This window comes from Brienomyrus brachyistius, chromosome 5 (assembly GCF_023856365.1).
Source record: "Brienomyrus brachyistius isolate T26 chromosome 5, BBRACH_0.4, whole genome shotgun sequence".
In the NCBI taxonomy this organism is placed as follows: domain Eukaryota; kingdom Metazoa; phylum Chordata; class Actinopteri; order Osteoglossiformes; family Mormyridae; genus Brienomyrus; species Brienomyrus brachyistius.
Genome location: NC_064537.1, coordinates 14,279,037 through 14,298,092, shown reverse-complemented (window position 1 = coordinate 14,298,092; position 19,056 = coordinate 14,279,037). Strand labels below are relative to the sequence as shown.

General features: G+C 39.3%; 1 protein-coding gene across 6 annotated transcripts in view; it reads left to right on the top strand.

Annotated features, from left to right (window-relative positions):
- The first annotated feature begins 12,576 nt into the window (after positions 1–12,576).
- Positions 12,577–19,056, top strand: part of ca10a (carbonic anhydrase Xa) — a 158,850-nt gene continuing 152,370 nt past the window's right edge. For all 6 annotated transcript variants that reach the window (XR_007398278.1, XM_049015756.1, XM_049015757.1 and 3 more), the window contains exons 1-2: positions 12,577–12,780; positions 13,612–14,030. Coding sequence is in view for 5 of the 6 variants with exons in the window: in XM_049015756.1 (XP_048871713.1) it covers positions 13,970–14,030 (61 nt within the window). In the remaining variant the exon portion in view is untranslated. The remainder of the gene's footprint in view (positions 12,781–13,611; positions 14,031–19,056) is intronic.

Below are 19,056 nucleotides of genomic sequence, written 5' to 3'. Positions count from 1 at the left end.
GTAAAGACTGAAGCTAGTGCTCAAGCACAAGGCAATAAGGAAGTATTAATTCTTGCAATGGTTCAGCTGAAGAGCTGCTACTTAGAGAAAGCAACACAGCCTACCAGAGCATCTCATACTCACCAAAGCACATGCTTTCACATCAATGACAAACCTAAATCTATCTACATAAAACTAATGAACCATTAGTGTAGATGAAACAATTCACATTACCACTGATTATGTGATAAGGATTATGGATAAAGAGCATTTTTAACCTGAGTGCCATTTGTTAATTGTTAGTAGCAACATTTACAATAATTTCATTTGCATTATAACACATGGCCTCAAAACTGACATAGCCTCTGTTACAGCCAGCCATCTGTAGAAAATGCATGCCATTTTACAGTTTTGCTAATCAGGCACTGTTATTTCTGGGCATCTTATGCAGAAAACACTTTTATACACTTGATTCATTTGCGGTTGCAGATATTTGCTGAAGCAATTCAGTTTTAAGTGGTATGCTCCAGAATATATCTGTGATTCCCCTCAGATTTCAATTCACATTTGCATTCATCACAGTTCTGTTTGCAGGGAGCATGCATTTTTATACTTAATTGCAGCTAACATCCTGCAACTTGTTAATGTAAATCTCAGAAAATGATGTACTAGTGTGTTCATGTGTATGTGTGCTATAAGTTACTTAACTGTTCAGTGCAGATGATGAGGAAGAAAGTAACCAGAAAGGATTCTCTCTATTGCCACAAACCACTAGACCATTTAACTAATTTTGAATTTAATAAACTCTTATTTGTTTGTCTGTGTGAGTTTTTTTTTATTGTAGCCTACGGTACAGTGCATGGTATAATTTATTTGTTTTACTTTTGTAAGATATATTTCCTTCCTCGATTTATAATTATTTGAATTTTTTAATAAAGTTGCCCAACAAATTGTGTAAAGCCATTAATTTCTTAATAGTTTGAGGTAGACACGTAGGTGACACTAATGTGGTGGAATATAACAATTAAACAGTTACCTATAAACGTACTGTAACATTTAACCATGAAAAATTGCATCATTTATCTGTAAGCAAAGGAAAAAACATTAGCGTTTTATTTTCTATCCTTCTAAATATATATTGACAAATGTTGTACACAAATTTACTGCAAAAAAAAAAATCAATATCCCTGTAATTTGCTGTACAGTTTGATGGTTTTCAGTGGCGTACGCATCAAAGATGGCTCATTATATCGTATTGAGGCTGGAGTAATTACAGCATTATTACAACTGTTGAAGTATACTCATGTTCATTTCAATTTTAGTTTCTCCTTTAATTGATTTTTTTATACATTATACCATGACTCTGCAATATGATGTATAAGGAAACCATACTTGTTAGTATCCATCTAAAAACAAGGAATTACTTCAAAGATCATTTATAAAATGTAGTAAGGTAAAGAAATAAAAACAATGATATATTTACTTATTCTTCTGAAGGACTGTTGACATTAGAGCTACAGTTTAAAATTTCCTTTATATAAGCTCAAACGTCCTGATAAATGTTAGCTCAGTAAGTGAAAGTTTGGCTCACAATTTTCTTTAGCATTTTGCTAGCTTTGTGTCTATCGTGGCACTGATTGAACTAAATACAGAGGGAATATAAGGTCAAGCCTTCTGCATTACTGCCACAAGAAAGTGTAACATTATGGTCAAAAGTGTGATGGAAGTGCTGAGAATGAATGGTCATGGGTGCTGAGTCTGTCTAACCTTTCGTACTGATGTGGGGTCAGTTTGGTGGTATATGGTATCTCAGAGGAAGCGGTGACCCCCTGCTGAAGTACACATGCACTTTTGAGTTTTCTGCTGTTACATATCGTCACATCATGTATAACCCATAATTCATGCAAGACCGTGAGGAATTGGGCCACAAGCAGAGCTGTTAAATCCTGTGAGAAATCTAGAAATCAGCACATTATAAATATATGTGTCGGCACTAAATATACTAGGCAGGGCTCGTCTACTGAATATAGGTGATACGTAGTGTTCCAGCCAGATCTGCCTGTTTCACACCAATGAGATTTTTTTTTTTGGGGGGGGGAGGGTGGGGGGCTTCTGTTGTCCCAGGAAGGAGAGCCAGAAGCCTTAAGTTATGCATATTAACTAGTTCCCTCATTCTCCACACTATACATGGATCGATATGTGCTTTTCTGGCTCTTTAGTAAGGCTCATAAATGCCCTGGCAAAACAGCTTAATACCCACAGCCTATAAATGCTTCTCCTCTGTTTCTTTTCCTCTCAGTTTTTCTCTCCACACATAAACAATACTTTCCCTCTCTGTTATTTGTGCGTCTTCATTCCGTTCCCCACCCAACCTCTCCTGGCTCTGGACTCTAATCCTAAAATTTAGGATCTTATTCCTTCCTCAGCCTCGTATTGCGTGATTCATGGTTCTGAGGACTGAGAGCTGTACACATGTACCATGATTGTACCGAGTTCCTCACACACGTTTGTTGTACATATAGTCCATGTACTGTGCTGTAAGCAATAACATCCATCAAAGGTATATTCCTAACATCACCATGTGTCTTATGCTTGGGCTGTATACCTGTGAAATGGGGGGGGGGGGGGGGGGGGGAGGGCACTTTTGGATGAAAAGTGATGAAAAAAGTTACTTGCAAATAATTAAATGCAAACCAATAATTATTCCATGTTTTTTTTTTCCAACGTTACATCTTTTACAGTTTTTTTTCCAAAATAATCAGACAAGTGGGCTTTTCCCCACCACACCGCACTCCGTCCTCTTCAGATGTTTTTAGATTCACGGCTGAATCTCAGGCAGAGCTGCCAAACCACACATATGAACTTGCCGCATCAGGGATGCGACGAGAAGCACAAGTCCTCTGCAATGTGAGAAACATCTCACAAATCCGGCACATTTTGCCTGTCATGTCTAACGTTGTCTGGCATGCCCACTATAGGTTTCTTGTTCAACATTCCTCTCTTAATTTGTCCGGTTATTCCCAAATCCGACACTTATTCGAGGGATTCCTTTTTGGCCACTTCTTCGTGTCGGACGACGGCGTATGTTTCCTCTTCGAGAGCCTTTACATGTAACAGACAGCATTTGGCAGGTGTGTCATGCCGCCCCACAGCACCGTCGGTCCTCTCACACTCGTGTAGACTTAGGCCAGTGCATTATTGATGCAGCTTGTTGCGGAGGAACCCTGCCTGACTGGCAGTGGTGTAGGGAGGGGGTGACGGGCTGATCAAGGGCAAGCAGAGCAGATGATGGCATCAGGCCGCAGTGTACATGCTGTCAAACTAGGGACGATTGTTAAATGTCAATCAGAGAAACTCACAGGTCATTTATTGCCAAGAGGATGCCAAGCACATCTTGTTCTGGGTCGTGATACTTGTGTGCATGCCGGAGCCAGTATTTACCTTGTCGTTCAAATACTCACATTTAGTCAAGCTTTTACTGTCCATGAATGAGTGACTAAGAATATTCTTCCACTTATTTTTTTTTCTTAAAATAGCCTTCTAAATGAATTTTTTAAAAGTATCCTTCTTTCAGAAAAATAAATCACAAGCATATAGCATATTATTATTACTTTGGCATCTGTATGGTAATGAGAGTTTGTTCCTTTCGGCTAAAGGTAAAGCAATTTAAGAATCAATCCATTTGACTGCCTAATGCCTAATGTGTTTTGATTTTTCCAGTGCTAAGCCAGACTTTCTTTTTAACACTGGTGTGATTATAATTAGTGACTTTCATTTGCATACTTTCAGCAACTGAACTACAGAATAGGTATAAATATCTGGCTTTAAAAGGTGAAGGGTGATTCTTGTAAATGGATTATTAAACACAAAAAATTAGACCAGTTTGTGTTGTCTGTCTGTTTCTATTTACAGCAATCATCATCACGCTGGATTGGACCCACACTCTGTGGCTCGTCGGGTGCTCAGGTCCCCAAATCTGACATGCAAATTGAGGTTGACTTGCAATCGATCATCAGCGTTGTTTTGCCTGGCTGCGCGGGCAGATGCAGAGCCAGTGAACCCAACCCCCCCCCCCAGCTGCACAGTCACTGAACCCAGAAACAGAGACATGTGGCCCATCCACCCCGCGTAACCTTGCTGAATGAAGTACCAGTCCTGCGATTTCATAATGGGCGTCCACAGAATTTAATCTTGTAGATCTCCCCTTGTTCAGAAACCTAGCTCATGTTGAAATGCTCATAAGTATTTGAACCAACCGCTAACTGAGCTGTCATTGATCAGCAGTGACACATACACAGGCCTTGTGCAGCTTTATTCGTCAGCGTGAAATGTTGAAACGTTTGACACTTGGGGTTCAATTTAGCAGGGTGCAATTTTGATGCAAGTGGATGTGCAAAATGTGTCCAGTATGTGATCGTTTGGATTTTGCGTGCTTTGATTAATGAATGTGAAACAAGGTAATTTACAAGGGAACCAGCAAATCTTGGAAGACAGGGATGTAAATATATGCATGGAAAGTAGCACTGTGATTTATCAGGGTGGATTGCGAGTGCAAGGTAATTGCAAATGCATTTTAACACATGAAGAAAGCAATACAGCTGAGCCACAAGTTTTGCAATGGCTGCGATGGTGAAAGCTTAATGTTAGCAAATGCTATTAATTTCTATAAATGTGCAGCAATAAAAGTGCTTTCATGCTTCTACAATGTCATCTAAAATGGCTGGCTACATGGGAATATACTTTTATTTCGTTCATTAATTAAGGTATTCACAAACATCTACACAGATTTCCCTGAAAATAGAAAAGAATTTAAAAATCAAATGACTGAAATTTGGCATCAGCAAAGAAATAGTTCCACCCAATAAAAGAAATGAATTAAATAAATGCTTAGAAATAAAGCATAAAATTATATAGATCTGATAAATAATGGGTTGTTTTTATTTAAATCATAGCCTATATGGGATAATACTATGTGAACCAACTATAACTATATACCTAAATTGGTTTGTACTAGTTGTTGGATTAGTACATTCACTTTTGTAATACATGCATGTGCATCTTGTGAGCAAAATATATATAAGACATATTAGCCCATTTGTGATGCTGATTGTCTAATGGTACGAGATGAAAGATGCTCTTCTAAAGCATCTCAGCTCGCTGCATGTGCTGCCGTCAGTTTTATCTCCACACACTGAAGCAGGTATCACTGGGTGGCGTACCCAGTATTTATCAATATCCCATGTTGACGTGAATGAGTACAGATATGCCCAGTGACACCCAGAACATAACCCTTGAGCTGAAACTTGGTTTCTACATACCATTTGACTAGAAGTGTCAGTGCCATTGATGGTGCGCATATTTCACGGAGCGGGATTACATCATACAAGTTTACTAAAATGAAATCACAACAGGGGAAGCACGGAGACCCTGTCTAAATCTGGCCAGCTGCCAAAGAGGCCGCATGTCATTTACACAAATGAAGCCAATTCTGCCATTTTGACATATGGTAAACAAACATGAAATCTACGTTTCTCATTTTTTTCCTTCTACTTAATGGCAACGTGGATGGGTGCCCTCATGTGGTGAGATCTATAATTGGATCCCACAGGTCCTCACTTTGACAGTCACGCAAACGTCTGTTCACCCTGAGTTCCATGTTCATGTGCGGGACCTTTCTATCCATATTATGTCCAGTTTATAATTTGGAAACGTACGGGGGAGGTAGAGTATGTTCACTTCCACACATTTTTCTTTCCCAAATGCTCAATGGATAGAAATGACCACCTAACTCATTGATTTATTATTAGTTATGTGACAAAACAAACTCATGAAGCAGAAGTCCTCTGTCATGTGAGAGACAACAGTAGCCTCTGGCAGCAAGCCCAGGTAGAGATGCAACACAACCCAGCCAAGAAAGAAGCAAGAAAGCTTTGGTTGGCTTGATTCTTTGTTTCTTTGCTGTTTTTTTCCAGTTGAATTAGAGAGACATTTTTGTTTGACTGTATGTTGTCTTTGGCATTTATGAAATATTTTTTTTCCCTTGGCAACTACAGATAGGGCTTGTGCCTTTTATACCTCCAAGGAGACAACGGACACAAATAGATATGTGCAAGATCACCTGGTCAGTAAACATAAAAAACTGAATTTATTATTCGGCAACTCAGATGCTTTAAAATAATATTGTTCAGTAACTGTACTTGTGCCATGTAAAATGACAAGAGATGGGGAATATGGTGGTTTCTAAGCATCACTTAAACTATACACCAATCCACCTGCTTAATATAGTATTGGTCCCCTTCTGCTGCCAAAACAACTCCCATAGACCCATAGAGGCATGGACTCCACAAGTCCTCTGAAGGTGTCCTGTGATATCTGGCACCATGCCATTAGCAGCAGATGCCTACAAGTTGTGAGATGGGGCCCTCCATTTGGCCCTTGTCAACGTCACTCAGATCCTTACACTGCTCATTTTTCCTGCATCCAACATGTCAACTTCAAGAACTGACTCTTCACTTGCCTAATATATAATGGCACCCCTTCTTACTGTAGGCACCCTTATATCAAGATAATATTATTCACTTCACCTGTCAGCGGGTTTTAATGTTATAGTCGACCGGTATATGTTCAAAACAGCTGAAACTGCTTCTATTTCATTGCATTCTATGTAATAAAATAGATATGGGTTAAATTCTTCACAAAATGTATTCAATTTTATTTTACATATGTTGATTTGCTTTCCATGTTTCTCATACTTAGCCCACATTTTCAGTGGCTTATTTCCATTCTTGGTGTTTAGTATTTGGCATACAATCCAGAGATACTGCTACAATAATCTTGTTTTCTAACTAAATATGACACTAAGAATGTCATTTTTACCGTTTTCATTTCTTCTGATCTCCATTTCAAATCAAGACATTAGGATGTTTCTGAATACACTTGTAGGAACATTTTACAACGTAGGAAATACATTTGGCAAATGTAGACTCATGTCCATGTACTGGATAAGTAGTTATCTTCTTCACCAGCAGATGTTCCCCTGGAAGAGTTCCCAGTAAGGAAACTTTCTTTGGAATCTGTATTTGGTTTTGTGGAATACCAAAGTTGAGCTCTGATGGATTTTTCTCTTATCGACTGAGCAGGTATGTCATTACCCAAAGGTAATTTAAGTGTCTTTGCTTTACATAAATTGCTCATGTAGAAGTTTTATAGATACCTGCAAGTGCTTATAGATACCTGCAAATGCTTCTATGAATCATCTGATAATCAATATTCTATCAACACGTCTTCCATAAAGATAATACAAAAAACATTCCTTTCCAGTTACACTGCAACATATGTGTATTAATAATAGATCCAGGTGCTTATGGTACTTGATAGAGCCTCATGATTATCGTCGGCAGGCAATTGAAAGTTGATACTTTTGGGCTTTTGAAATCTCTGCCAATAAACTTTTTAAAGAAATGACATGGATAAATGAAATAGTCCCTTGGTGCATAAAAATGATGCAATTTACTGGTGCCAGGGTCAGATCCTGTTGCACAGTTTTTGGCAACGGTCAGATGGGTTTATGATATGCTGAGTGAGAATATACTCCTCATGGACGGATACAACTAGTGACAACGATTGTATCCAACACTGCTAGTTCGACATCGTGAATTTTCCCATTTATACAGGTCTTGTAATAGGCAGTCAAGCTGGACGATTGAGTTTGAAAATGGCTCTTCTCAAGCTATTTGCAGATTTAAGCCTGCCTTTAATGGTGAACTGAAGCGTTTCAGAAAATCACTTTCAATGTTGGGGAAACTTATCCAGATCAGGGGAACTTGCAGAACAAACACATTTTCCTCAATTCTTACTGGCCTCCCTTTTATGGAAAAATTGTGCTAATGTGTGTTAACACATTATATTGTTAAACATTTTAATCCTAGTACAAGAAGATTCACTTGTGTGATAGAAATGTTTTCCCAAAGGTGGCAAACTTTTGTGTTTTTATATGCCATGAAAAATATGTAGAAATTTAGGAATTCTTACTATGCCAGAAGTAAAATTTCAGGACGGGATTGTGGTGAATTCACCAGATATTGAGAGTACAGCAGGTATACAGTATGGCATGTAACATCGAAAATTTGTTTTAAATATTGTTTGCATATGAAATGAATCAGTTTCTCTTTATCTTTGCATTACAATAGATATGCAAGGGTATACAAAATTTATTTTAGGACAAAAATGTAGATTGAGGTATAATTTAAGAAAGTTCACAATGGCCTGTCGCGGCGGCAATCCCCGAACCCGCTGGTGGACACCAGTGGTAAGGGATGCCGTCAAGCTGAAGAAGGAGTCCTATCGAGCCTTTTTGGCCTGTGGGACTCCAGACGCAGCTGACAGCTACCGGCAGGCCAAGCGGGATGCGGCTTTGGCGGTTGCTGAGGCAAAAACTGGGGTGTGGGAGGAGTTTGGCGAGGCCATGGAGAACGACTTCCGGACGGCTTCGAGGTGATTCTGGTCCACCATCCGCGGGCTCAGGGCGGGAAAGCGGTACAGCATCAACACTATTTATGGTGGGGATGGTGCGCTGCTGACCTCAACTCGGACGTTTTGGGTCGGTGGAAGGAATACTTCGAAAATCTCCTCAATCCCACTGACACGCCTTCCGATATGGAAGCAGAGTGTGGGGGACTTGGGGGTGGACTCGCCTATCTCTGGGGCCTCGCCTATCTCTTGAGGTCACTGAGGTGGTCAAAAAGCTCCTCGGTGGCGGGCCCCGGGGGTGGATGAGATTCCTCAAGGCTCTGGATGCTGCGGGGCTGTCCTGGTTGACACGCATCTGCGGCATCGCGGTGGACATCGGGGGGCTAGTACCTCTGGACTGGCAGACCGGGGTGGTGGTCCCCCTTTTTAAGAAGGGGGACCGGAGGGTGTGCTCCAACTACAGGGGGATCACACTCCTCAGCCTCCTGGTAAGGTCTATTCAGGGGGTCCTGGAGAGGAGGGTCCGCTGGATTGTCGAACCTCAGATTCAGGAGGAGCAGTGTGGTTTTCGCCTTGGCCGTGGAAGAGTGGACCAGCTCTATACTCTCAGCAGGGTTTTGGAGGGTTCATGGGAGTTCGCCCAACCAGTCTACATGTGTTTTGTGGACTTGGAGAAGGCATTCGACCGTGTCCCTCGGGGAGTCCTGTGGGGGGTGCTCCAGGAGTATGGGGTGCCGGGCTTCCTTTTAAGGGCGGTTTGGTCCCTGTATGACCGGTGCCAGAGCCTGGTCCGCATGGGCGGCAATAAGTTGGACTCGTTTTCCGGGTGAGGGTTGGACTCCGTCAGGGCTGCCCTTTGTCACCGATTCTGTTCATACGTAGCTTTTATGGACAGAATTTCTAGGCGCAGCCAGGGCATTGAGGGTGTCCGGTTGGGTGACCTCAGGATTAGGTCTCTGCTTTTTGCAGATGATGTGGTTCTGTTGGCCTCATCGGACCGGGACCTTCAGCTCTCACTGGAGCAGTTTGCAGCCGAGTGTGAAGTGGCTGGGATGAGAATCAGCACCTCCAAATCCGAGACCATGGTTCTCAGCCGGAAAAGGGTAAAGTGCTCTCTCCGGGTTGGGGATGGGGTCCTCCCCCAAGTGGAGGAGTTTAAGTATCTCGGGATCTTGTTCACGAGTGGGGGAACGATGGAACAGGAGATCGACAGGCGGATTGGTGCGGCGTCAGCAGTCATGCGGGCGCTACATCGGTCTGTCATGGTGAAGAGAGAGCTGAGCCAAAAAGCGAGGCTCTCGATTTACCAGTCGATCTACGTTCCTACCCTCACCTATGGTCATGAGCTATGGGTAGTGACCGAAAGAACGAGATCGCGGGTGCAAGCGGCTGAAATGAGTTTCCTCCGCAGGGTGGCTGGGCTCTCCCTTATAGATAGGGTGAGGAGCTAAGTCATTCGGGAGGAACCGCTGCTCCTCCGCATCGAGAGGAGCCAGATGAGGGGGCTCGGGCAATCTGATTAGGATGCCTCCTGGGACGCCTCACTGCGGAAGTGTTACGGGCATGTCCCACTGGGAGGAGGCACCGGGGAAGACCCAGGACACTCTGGAGAGACTATGTCTCTCGGCTGGCCTGGGAATGCCTCAGGATCCCCCCAGAGGAGCTGGATGAAAGTGGCCGGGGAGAGGGAAGTCTGGGCCTCCCTGCTGAGACTGCTGCCCCCGCTACCCGACCCCGGATTAAGCAGAAGATGATGGATGGATGGATGATGGATGGATAATAATTATTATTATTATTGCATACAAGTATATTCTTCCAACTTTTAGCACAAATCATAGAAGTATCAAAGTATCTTAGTCTGGCAATCTAATTAGCCTATGAGCCTAAGTCTGTGGTTTAAATTTTGGTAACACAATACTGAGGGAAGATGCAATAGTGTGGCCAGTTAGCTACTGTGATTGCATCACCATTACCAGGCATACTGCATGCCAGACATAAAGGCTAAATCTAAGTAAACTGATATAATTAACAAAAATATGAAAATAAGAGAAAGAAATCAGTTAGATGCACTTATTCACAATGACTTGCTGTGCCGAAGATTACAAATTGCATATTTCAGATCATTGCTGCATATCACGGTGCCAGGGAAGCATAATGACTTGTACAGAAAACATATATTTAAGAACCATTAAAGAACATTTTGACATTACAATTCATTTTTTAAGAGCGCAGAGATACTCAGGAAGAATTCTTGAATTGTAATTCAATGTAGGCTCAGACTGAATTTGAGAGAAAGGATTTAGAAAGTTTTTGAAAAACTGTACTTCAGACATTTTTTCCCACAGTCTATCACTCTCCTTTTGCTGCTAGTTTTTAAGGCTCAAAGTTAAAGGGCTTGCTAACAGACTGAAGTTATTTGAACTGGGAAATGATGGCAACATTTAAAACTTTATCTCCTGTGCATTAGATAATTACTCCTTTTATATAACCTGCTCTAATTTAAATACAACATTCCCACAAATCTCATTCATGCCTGAATAAAGTGTTCACCTTGAAACATGGATAAAAACGCAATTGAAAAGGAGGATAGGTATAACATAGGTTAGGATAAACACTTTATTGTCTCCTAGGGATAGCCTACTATTCTTCAGTGAATAAAACATGTCAGACGTCATTGGCATGACGATATAAGTAGATTAAACACATTTCGACCCTTAATATATCACACCAGTCATAACACAATGTAATATTGTACTTCAAGGCATGCCAAAAAGTTGCTGAAAATATATACTGTGCATAGGGTATAACTATGGCATGTACCTTAACTCATTACACTGACATGAGGAAAGCTCATGTTGTTGCAGGTATCCATCCATGTTTCACAAAAAGCACAGGCAGGGGACACTCTGAATCTTCCCAGAATAAATACAGACAGTTTAATTAGACAGCATATTTTCTACATGTTATATAGGTTAAATGTTAAATTAGGAAACAGAGCACATGTTGGTATCCTTCTCCATGTATCCATACATAGATTTTGGAAATTCAACATAATTTTTTTTCCCTTTGAAAAATAATCAGTGAGAAAAAAGTAAAAATCTTTCCTATTATATTTCAAGACTACAGTTCTTTTGAGGTTTAATGTAATAATTTCCATCCAGGAAAAAAAAACCTTAGCTTTGATGTGAACCTCACCGCATTCTAAAGTTACTACAGCTTACCTCACCTTCCTCCTACTACTTTGCTTGTCTGCCTTTAGCTATATGAATCTTTCCTTCAAGAACTGGATTTTCAGTTTTTCATGCACATATAATACAAATTTCTTTGTAAGATTTTTTTGTTTCATTTTGACCTGCGTTCTTTTCGCGCGTCATAGTATACTGAATACTGATTGGTTAACATGGTCTTTGCGCTTTGTATATGGTATGAACAAAAACAGTTTGAAATCTTGTATGAAAGGCCAATATGAATAATGATTAAGATAAAACCACTGATGATAAAAGACAAACTGTTGTCGCTGCAATATATTTAAACGATTCACCGTTTGAAGGTCTATATATCAGTTTTCACGTCATTAATTAAAAATAATAATTTGTTGTTATTTTGATATATAAATGTTAAATATGACATACAGGTGCCAGCAAAGAAGAGATGGAGCAGCTAGGGAAAAGAGGCTTTTATTGAATCCCCTTAATTTTCAAAGCCAGCTTTCAAACCGTTTCAGAAGTAATGCTCCATTAAATACGTCATACGAGGATTATGCTATTTAAAGCATGGTTTATTTTCTAGAAAATAAGCATTAATTTGTTTTAAAAATCCCTTTCCTTTGACATGGAATGAATTCGCCACTTAGAAGTAGCAAACCCGCACAAAAAAATATATCGTTTGATGTTAAATTTGGCAATCAAAAGTGTGATCCTCTTGAAACATAAATCAGGGTCCTCTATTTTGGGGGTGTGTAATTGGTTATTAGTGCATGAATTGCCGTGTTCATCCGATAAATTAGTAACGTGTGGCTTTTTTTCCCTCTATTTTTTCCTGTTACCAAAGCAATGACGTTAACTGTCAACCTTCATAGCTTCAAACACCTGTGCCAGTAGCTCATGGACGCGCGCCTCTGCACGGGACTGCGCGCTCTGAAGCTGCTTATCTCGAGCAGCTCAGAGCTTCCGTTATCCCGAAAAATCACACTGCCGCAAAGCTCCCAGTCGTGTTTAGGACAGGCAAAAAGCACGGTGGGGCCTATTTCTCTGAATCTTCGCACTTTTTGTCAACATAGAGTTATACATTCCAATATATTTTGGCTCCTGTGTTCTTTTATTTCTGCAGACGGTAAGTAAAGTACTTTACAGATGCTTCTGGCGAGTAATGGCAGTACCGTGTGTTTTGCGCTATGTGAGCGTGCATTCTCGGCTTTTTGGGAGTTTTAAGTTGCTTCAAGATGTTTTCTTAGCGTTTAGAAAGGGTCGGACAGTGTTAAATCATACATTGGCAGCGTGCTGTTTAATACATTATACTGGTAATGTCAGTATTAACGGTCCGCGATAACAGTGTTACTGGGTATTTTGTGACGTGCCCGGCTGAATAATGTCACGGTCCTAGAGTAGAAACATAATAATAATAATATAATAATAATAATAATAATCATATTAATAATAATAATTATTATTATCGTCGCTGCTGATATTATATTGTACATGTTGTTGTCATTTACTCATCAACTGAATGTTCACGCGTTATTTATCAGTCGATGTAAAGCATTCACTGAATAAGGAAAAATTTCCCTTACATTTAATAAACCAGGTAGAGATAGAGATTAAAAGAAATACAAATTAAAATAAACTTTAAAAAGAAGTAAAATTGGCGACGCTCGATGACGTCTCCCAGTAAAACTATAGTCCAAATTTGGTGTTTTACAGTGCAGTATTACATGAAATAAGGTATAACTGACGCGCATCCTTAAAGTGTGTGCGTGTATGGATTTACGTGCGCGTGCGGTACATATTCACCGTGTGCAGAATGTGAAGGAAGCACGCCCCCTTGCAGTCGTATGTTCAGTCTCCTTCCCGTTTGAGTGGGGTAAGTGTGATCTTTAAAAGAGTCGGAGTTTAAACCGATGCACAATGTAATACTTAACTCTTATGCAGTTAATTTTTTTTCCAGGGTTAGGAGACATCTACAAGCAAGATCATGGGAGAGGATTGAAAGCCATATTCGGGGAAAGTACCGAAGAACTGGTTAAACGCAATATATGGTCTTTAGGGTCTTTTGGTACCTCGGAACAGTACTTTGAATCGCTGCTGGTTGTGTTACGGATTTTTTTTTTCCATTCTCTTATCGGAGTTCAGGGATTGCATTGTTTGGAAACTGTGGCGTTATGTCTTCAGGATAAATCTGCTATGTGTTTGATCTGGGAAATACCTCGTGGAAGGTGTACAGCTGGAAATAGACTAGGGAGCTTCGAAGTCTGTATTTAATCGCCGATTTCTGTGCCTAATATACATGGAATGAAAGACGAAGAATGGATGTTATTTGGGAAATACTTATTCTTCTTCAAGCCAATTTTATCATCCACATCCCAGGTAATTCATTCGTCTCATTTTCCTCTTAAATCGCAGATATACGATGACATGCTACAGTAAATGCTTTTTAAATTGTTTTTAAAGTTACCTCTGTACATGTTGTCATGCGAAAGTTACGTAAACCTGTTTGGTCGCTCATTTCTAATTCATGTGTTTGTTGATTTTCTTCGGAAATTTAGTAACGCGTATGGTACTTCATAAATTATCTTATATTGTTATTATTATTAATTTGGGCGGAAATATCGTCAAGGTCAGTATGCAGTGCTCGAGACTAGGGGACTGTCCCCAGTATGCTTTCGGCTGTAGCGCAACTGAAACAGGCAAATGGATCAAGCACTGGGATGATAAGGAGTACTGTGAAAGTGCGCCGATTAATAATAATAATAATAATAATAATATGCCTCCGTTAATACGTATGTTTGCTTAACAGTGTATCACCTATGGCTTCTGATGCGTGTGCGTTCTGGCTATGGTGTGCCATTGCACGTTTTATGTTAACGGAGTCGATGTTTAAATGTATTTCAGTAGATCCGTTAATTTAATTTTAAAAGTGTGTAGTATTAGCAGGACCGTTGTATGTCGTCGATTTTCTGAGAACGTCCGTGATTATTGGAAACGTACCGATTTTTTTACATACTTATGTAACCGCAAGCAGGCAACCGAATGGCGACACTCACTGACTTTGATAAGTAAGAGGCGCTAAACAATTAAGCGGAAACTATTCTAGGCAGTCGTTCTCCTGCGTTTTGTTAGTAGGCATTTACCATGTGATGAAAATACTTTTGAAAAGAAACACCAAGATATGCCCCATTTTAGTGGTTCGTAACTTTCCTATCATCATTACAGCCCAATTTTGAAATATTGCGTTCTGACCGTATATGCCGTTTTTATGACCATTCATAGTTATGGAATTGTACGCCTAAGTACCCTTTAAAATGTATTTGCCTAAATATGTTGATGCCTTAGGGGATACATTCACTTAATGCAAAGCATTTAGGACTTTAAGCTACATACCATGCAATGCCCTAAGGTGCTGTTTAAAAACGGTTACACACTGGACTTCTCTTCAGAGCGTAAGTGCTCAGTGTATGAACTCTTTGCAAAAAGATGAAAAGAATAACAGCAAAAGTGTGGAGACTATGTGATTAGGGCTAATGTGAGCTACCTGCTATTTCTTTATATATTTAAATGACTGTTGTTGGACTAACATCATATTTCATGTATGCAATATTACAAAGTCCATTAAAATTATCTTAAATTATGAATATTTAATCTGTTTAATCATGACTGAATTCAGTTGCTTACCTTGACCACCATTTGTACTGAAAGGAAATCAGACATCTTGGTGTCCTGCTTGATGTCAGGCAGCTAGTTTAGTCTGGCTTGTGACTCTAGTGCTTAAGTGGTAAGAAATAAGACTTCTTCAGCTTTTTTTTTCCTGCACTGCATGATATTATTAGATAATAAATAATCCAAATGTATATCTACTTGTATTTGCTACCATGCACTAATTCCTCACTCAACCCTCTGTCGTTGAGAATGTCTACAGAGATTTTTTCCTTCTTCTTTTCCTTCTTCACTAAACAATTAAGGTTTTTTAAGTGATACATGCTTATATTGTTTTTTTCATGGAGAACTGTGTAGGAGTGGCAAATAGAATGACTCAATCCGAAGTAGCAGGTGGGATCAGAAGGGCAGTGAGCGCTAGGTGGACAAGCTAAGCCATAAAAATGTTTTCCCATTATAATGTTGATATGGGGAGCTTCTTGTGCTGCCTTAGACGGTGTGGTGCTGACAGAATGATGGCTCAGTGGTACCCGCTTCCTCCCTGCTAATTACTGGTACTGTTTATTTGCTTGGCAAATGCAGTTGATGACATATTATTATACTGATGTGATGATTTACTGTTTTTATGGTCGGCTATTCACTAAACATAAGTCTCGCGATTTCAACTTACAAACTTGTTGTCAGAGGGGCATTTCCTTGCCCACATGTAGCAATTGCTGTCCCAATGTACTTACTGATATGAACTATACAGTAGATTGCAGGATGGTGTCTTCTGGACTCAGGGAAAAAGACAATGAAAAAAATTATATAATGTGATTGTAACCTAACTGTATATTGTAGTATTTTGTTCTTAATTAAGCTGTCTTGCACTAAATTAGAACTAGTATGATAACTGCTGAATGACAGAATGATAACTGCATTTTGGCTTGCACACAAAATGTCAGTGTTAGATGTATATGGTTAATATATGTTAAGGCTATCATTCCAGAAAGTGTAATATCTGACATTCTTTTTTTGCTATCAGTTTGTAGTAATTATATAAATTGAATTGACGATTTAATTACAGTATATCTATAAAAAGAATCTATTTAGGGAAGCTTCCAGTAACCTGGGCCAGTAACATTTTGGTATTTCCCGCAATGTCTTCTCAATATGATGACCAATAATAACCAGTAGACTCAATATCTGTCATTCTGGTTATAACCATTTTTGTGATTTATAGAGTAATCTTACTGATGTTCAGTAACAGCTACAGAATGGAAGGAGGAGCCAAGTTGGGTTGAAAGCGATGACCACATTAAGCACTGAACTCTTTCTTAATACAAGGAATAACCCGTCCAAAAAAAAACCCAGTAAAAAACAAATTCACCTATCTTCTCAGTCATGGTACACTGAACAAAGTACTGTGGATCTGTCAAAGTATACAGGCTAAGACATCATTAAAAGGGAATTAGATGAGAGAGGCCATTCTGAATAATCACCATCATACCTGCAGAAAAGCTGAAGGGATAATGAGTAACATGCCTAATATCAATACTAAATGTGCTCAGGGCTTTACCTCTCCTCAGTTTATACTGGAGGGGTATTACATTGTTCTTATTTCCAGAGGAATGAGGCTTAGAGGTGACACTATCTTGTGTTGGTAGCACTGATTGAAAGTGGAGTCATACATTGCAGGATTAATTCCTGTCAATCTGCAGGAATATAAACACCAAAGAGTAATAAACACATAGAACGACCAAAGCAGTCCCAGAATTACTCTACATGCAAAATGTTCCATCAGTAGCATGAAAATCCTTGTGTTACAGCAGTAGACAAAATGGTAGCGCAATGAGTCCATCCAGCAATATTCTATTGTAGCTAATGTTTAGCTTTCTCATAGCTTTTATTGAAACTTTTGCATAAATTATTCTTCAAGTGAGAAATTATTTTGATAGCTGTACCCCATAATAATGTTGCAGTTTAAATTTAGAATACCGTAATAACATTCTGTTTAATTTAAATGCGGGTTATAAAACTCTAGCACTGAAATGATATAAATGTAAAAAAAGAAAAATAAAGATTAATCTGGTATTATGTGGTTAGTACAACGACTGACGTAAGCAAACTAATTAAACATTATTATTAAAAATGTATTAAAAATTAAGTATGACAAGCGAAACATAGTCTCCCACCAACATGAAGGCTTGGGAACTGCAGTAGAGCTACTGTAGTAACATTCCACTTTCTCTAGGTTCTATGCTGAGGACCGCAACCTAAATATGTCACAGTTCGTCACCTAGCAAGCGATACATTGCATATCGTTAAGTGAGAACTGTAATAAAAGAATGTTGCATTTTTAAATTAGCTTCTCGGATAGCCTGCGGTGTTAAAAAGTGGCAGCTCAGTATTTTATAATAGAATGAAGAAAGAATGAAATATATGACTGGAGCCTAATTTTCTGTTTCCTGTTTCATGGTTCTTTGGGAAAAGAACAGAAAAAGTTTGTACTTGTAAAATCATGTTTCCTAAAACCAAGTATTGTTTTTGCAGTACAGCTTCCAGCAGTTTTAGGACTTAGGAACCCCTTTTGTGTGGTACTGCATTAAAACCAGTTGAAAGTATTGCAGTCTTTTGCAGAGATGGATTCTGTACAATTCATCGATTTTCTTTAAATTTGCCCATATAGTATTTGAAATTCATATTCTGTTTTAGTTCAGCTTCAGTTCTTATATCTATTTCTGTTTACTAAAGCTGTTATACAATGTTGTGGTCATTTCTGAAATATTGATATTAGGATATTTGATTTATTTAAATACATGACATACTAAATAGAAATTCTGGTCCTTTCTAGTTACTTCCTAAACACAACTATATAAATGTCATTTTTCAGAATCAGTTTCTGCTGAACTACAATAAACTGCAAATATTCAATTACTTAATTTCTTAAATACGTAAATACTGTTGTTTAAATTACTATAAGCTTCAAGGAAAATTGCATTAAAAAGTACTGGTAATAATTTTAAATGTAAACCTACAATGTTTTTTCTTAAAAGCATTGCTGCGTTAGAGTGGCTTGGTATCTGAGCGTTGCGTTACACATCTAGGGTAAGGGGCTTGAGTCCCACCACTGCCCTGTGTATGGAATTTGCATGTTCTCTCCATGTTTTGTGGGTTTGTTACATGTACTCTGGTTTCTTTAAGTTCAAACACAGGCAGGGAAGTGACCATTGAGTATTATGTGTGTGTGTGCCCTGTGGTGGTCTGGCATCCCTCCCAGGGTATTTATTCCCCTGCCATGTGCCCTGTGTTTCTTGAGATCCAGGCTCACCATGACCCTGTACTGGATTTGATATATTTTAACAGTTTAGGCTAATGCAGTATATGTCTGTTGGACAACAACACAGTAACAATTTGGGTGCCTTCTTGTGCTTGCAGTAGCACATTTACTTGGCTAGCAATTGTAAACAGCTCAAGATAGCTAATCTCATCAACTGCTCCTGAGGTGTGAGTTGTGAAAGTCACTACACAACAACTCGTTGATTACTGTATGTGTAGAGTTATCGGTAAAAGGGATGGGATGGGGGAGAGGATTAAGAGATGCAATCTGATGGAGGATGCTCGGTCATTGACCAAATTACCCAGACATCAAGTTTACTGTAAATTTAATGATGTGCTATTCACAGTCAATGTAGGCACGTTATTGTGTGCCTGAATAATTCATTTATACATTACATTTTTATGAATTATTGGGTAGGCA